Raw genomic sequence first — 2,767 nt, 5'->3', positions numbered from 1 at the left:
ATGGAACAAAATAGTAAGAATGCTCTTGATAGATCAGAAGGAGTGATGAATAATGAAAATTCAATTTTTTCCGGAGGTAATACAGTATATATATATATATATATATATATATATATCATATAAAAAGCATGTTTCCTTTTATTAATAATTTTTAGGAGCGGTATGGAATTATTTTTGTTCCAAATAATTAATTTTACATGTATATTATTAGGAGTGACTAAACAAAGCGCATACTTATACGCTTAAAATTAGTAAACAAAAAGACAATTTTTATAATTTATTAGGGACTATTTACACGAATAATAGTTATATTTGTGGATATCCTAATGTTAATAAATTTACTACTAGACATAAACATAAGTTGTGATGGATATTTACGTAAGAAATAGTTATACACAAATTTAGTAATATGCATAAAATAGAAAGGGGTTTAAAAAATGGACCAAGGAATTTCGTGGAAATGTGTATGCTCACATACGATGTTTTCCTTTAACGAGTATATCCACCTAAACAATTTATATTTTTTGATCGTGTATATTATAAATAGGTACATGGATCATAGGAGCATTAATATTAGTAAAATTTTATATGAATTACATAAAATATATAAACCTTGTTTTAAAGGAAATAACTAAATAAACAAATATATATATACATATATAATATTTTTGAAGAGTTTTTTCTTGATGTCGTTTATAAAAAGAGTCCCAACATTTCTAAAGGAAGATAAAGGAGTAAATATATTGTAGCTTTATAATAATATATTTATTAAAAATTGGATCTTATATGATACGCATAGCTTATTCTTAATAATTTTTTTTGCATATTTAGCTATTTTCAGAGCTTATTTTAATGTTTATATTTTTTATATGGACATATTTTGGGACTATCCAGGTATAGTGTGTTAAGAATTTATATTTGTTAAACTATATACATACGAATAATTAATTAATTGGTTGCTTTTTTCTCTAAATTTTATAGATTAATAAATCAAATGCTTGCCAAAAAATTGCACCACATTTGTTTTGGACAGTGTTCACCTTAGTAACAATGATTTGGTAAAAATATAAATAAAATGTGTATTTATATTATTTTGTTTGCACTGTTTTTATATGGTTCGATATATATATATATATATATATATATATATATAACTGTAAAACATTAATTTTTTCCGATTTAGGTGTTCTATTGTAGGATTGATTTTAAGTTTAATGATTATAACAATAGTAGGAAAAAAAACAAAATACTTTCAAAAAATACGAGAAAATCATTTATTTAAAAAGAAATATTTAAATAAAAATATAGGATATATGTATACATATATAATGAAAGAAAGATATGTCATGGTTAAATTGTGCAAATAAAACACAATTTCATTTCGTTAGGGATCGTTTTTTTTTACAAAACCAAAGAAAGTGAAATTATAATTGGATTTAAATTTTGGGGACTTTATGATTTATTGTTAATTTTTTTAGTAAAAAATTAATTGATCAACATAATGTTATATTACTAAAATGTATAACATTATTTTATAAAAATATATAAATTATACAATTATGACTGTTTTCATGATATGCATTATTTAAATAGTATAAAAACGCATGGCTATTTTATATATGTCTTTCTCGCTAACCCATAAAATATTTTATATATAATTTAACATATTAATAAAAAAATTATAAATTAAAGGGATATGAAATTTAATTTTTTCATAAATATAATTGGGAAAATGAATCATTATATTGTGCTATAAAGCGTATTATGAATTAATATAAAAGGATTATATTTTATAATGTTTCACATAAAAAAATGTATTTGGCTAACTATGCATGTACATATTTAGTGGTTATATCTATAATTACAACCATTTCAGTGATAAAATATATTGAACCATATGGCCAATATTTAAAAACATATAATAATATGGTATAGTAACGATTTACTAAAGTTAAAAGCTAGCATTAGCATAACATCTCATTGGCATGTTCATATTCATTAGAATATATATATTATTATCTTTAGTTCTAAGTACTATTCTTCTTGTATTTTATTTGTTTTTATGTTTTTTTTTCAATGGTTGTTTTATTTAACATAAATATATTTTGAATTAAAAATTAAACATAATAAATTATTTTTACCAGAATTACGTATTTGATATAATATTTTTCCACACAAAAATGACCCATTTAAATGTTTAAGTGACTATGTTGCAAACAAATGGTAAATTATAAAAAAAAGAGGTCATGCATTTATTTAATTTGTGTAATTAACATAGATGAAATAATTTAATCTATAATATTTAATATTTGTAAATATAAATTTATTGGAAATAATAAATTATATATTTGTTAATTTAATATTATAAACCATTTTTTGTAATATACAATCTTAAATATATATTTAAACATTATCCTTTGAATTTAATAAACATTAATTTTGTTTATGTTGTGGTTGCATGCAATTATTCGTATTTGGTAAGCCTACAAATAAAAATGTCTCAGTTTTTTACATGCATAATTTATATTAATAAATATTTTAAAGAGCATGATTGACTGAAAATATTATTTATAATAAATAGTATCACATTTATCATTGTGATTCAAAAATTATCACTTTATTTAATAATTTTTTGTTGATACATAAAAAGAAAATATAATATTAACAATAATAATGATAAAAAATTGTACATAATTATTTGATCTTTATAGTAATTTAATTTTTTTGCATTATTTAGACAAATAACAAATATATGAAAGTGTATAAA

General features: G+C 20.2%; 1 protein-coding gene across 1 annotated transcript; it reads left to right on the top strand.

Moving 5' to 3' along the window:
- PBANKA_1400900 (conserved protein, unknown function) lies at window positions 1-1,430 on the top strand (the record flags this gene model as incomplete). Its single annotated transcript, XM_034567323.1, has 9 exons — window positions 1-76; window positions 156-160; window positions 285-378; window positions 548-576; window positions 675-734; window positions 832-894; window positions 982-1,058; window positions 1,184-1,229; window positions 1,389-1,430. 9 exons carry the CDS (start codon window positions 1-3, stop codon window positions 1,428-1,430), a joined length of 492 nt encoding a protein of 163 aa, XP_034423831.1.
- Window positions 1,431-2,767: the final 1,337 nt, after the last annotated feature.

Source organism: Plasmodium berghei (genome assembly GCF_900002375.2).
Source record: "Plasmodium berghei ANKA genome assembly, chromosome: 14".
Classification (NCBI taxonomy): domain Eukaryota; phylum Apicomplexa; class Aconoidasida; order Haemosporida; family Plasmodiidae; genus Plasmodium; species Plasmodium berghei.
Note: the sequence above shows the minus strand (reverse complement) of the source record. Positions and strands in the feature narration are given on the sequence as shown.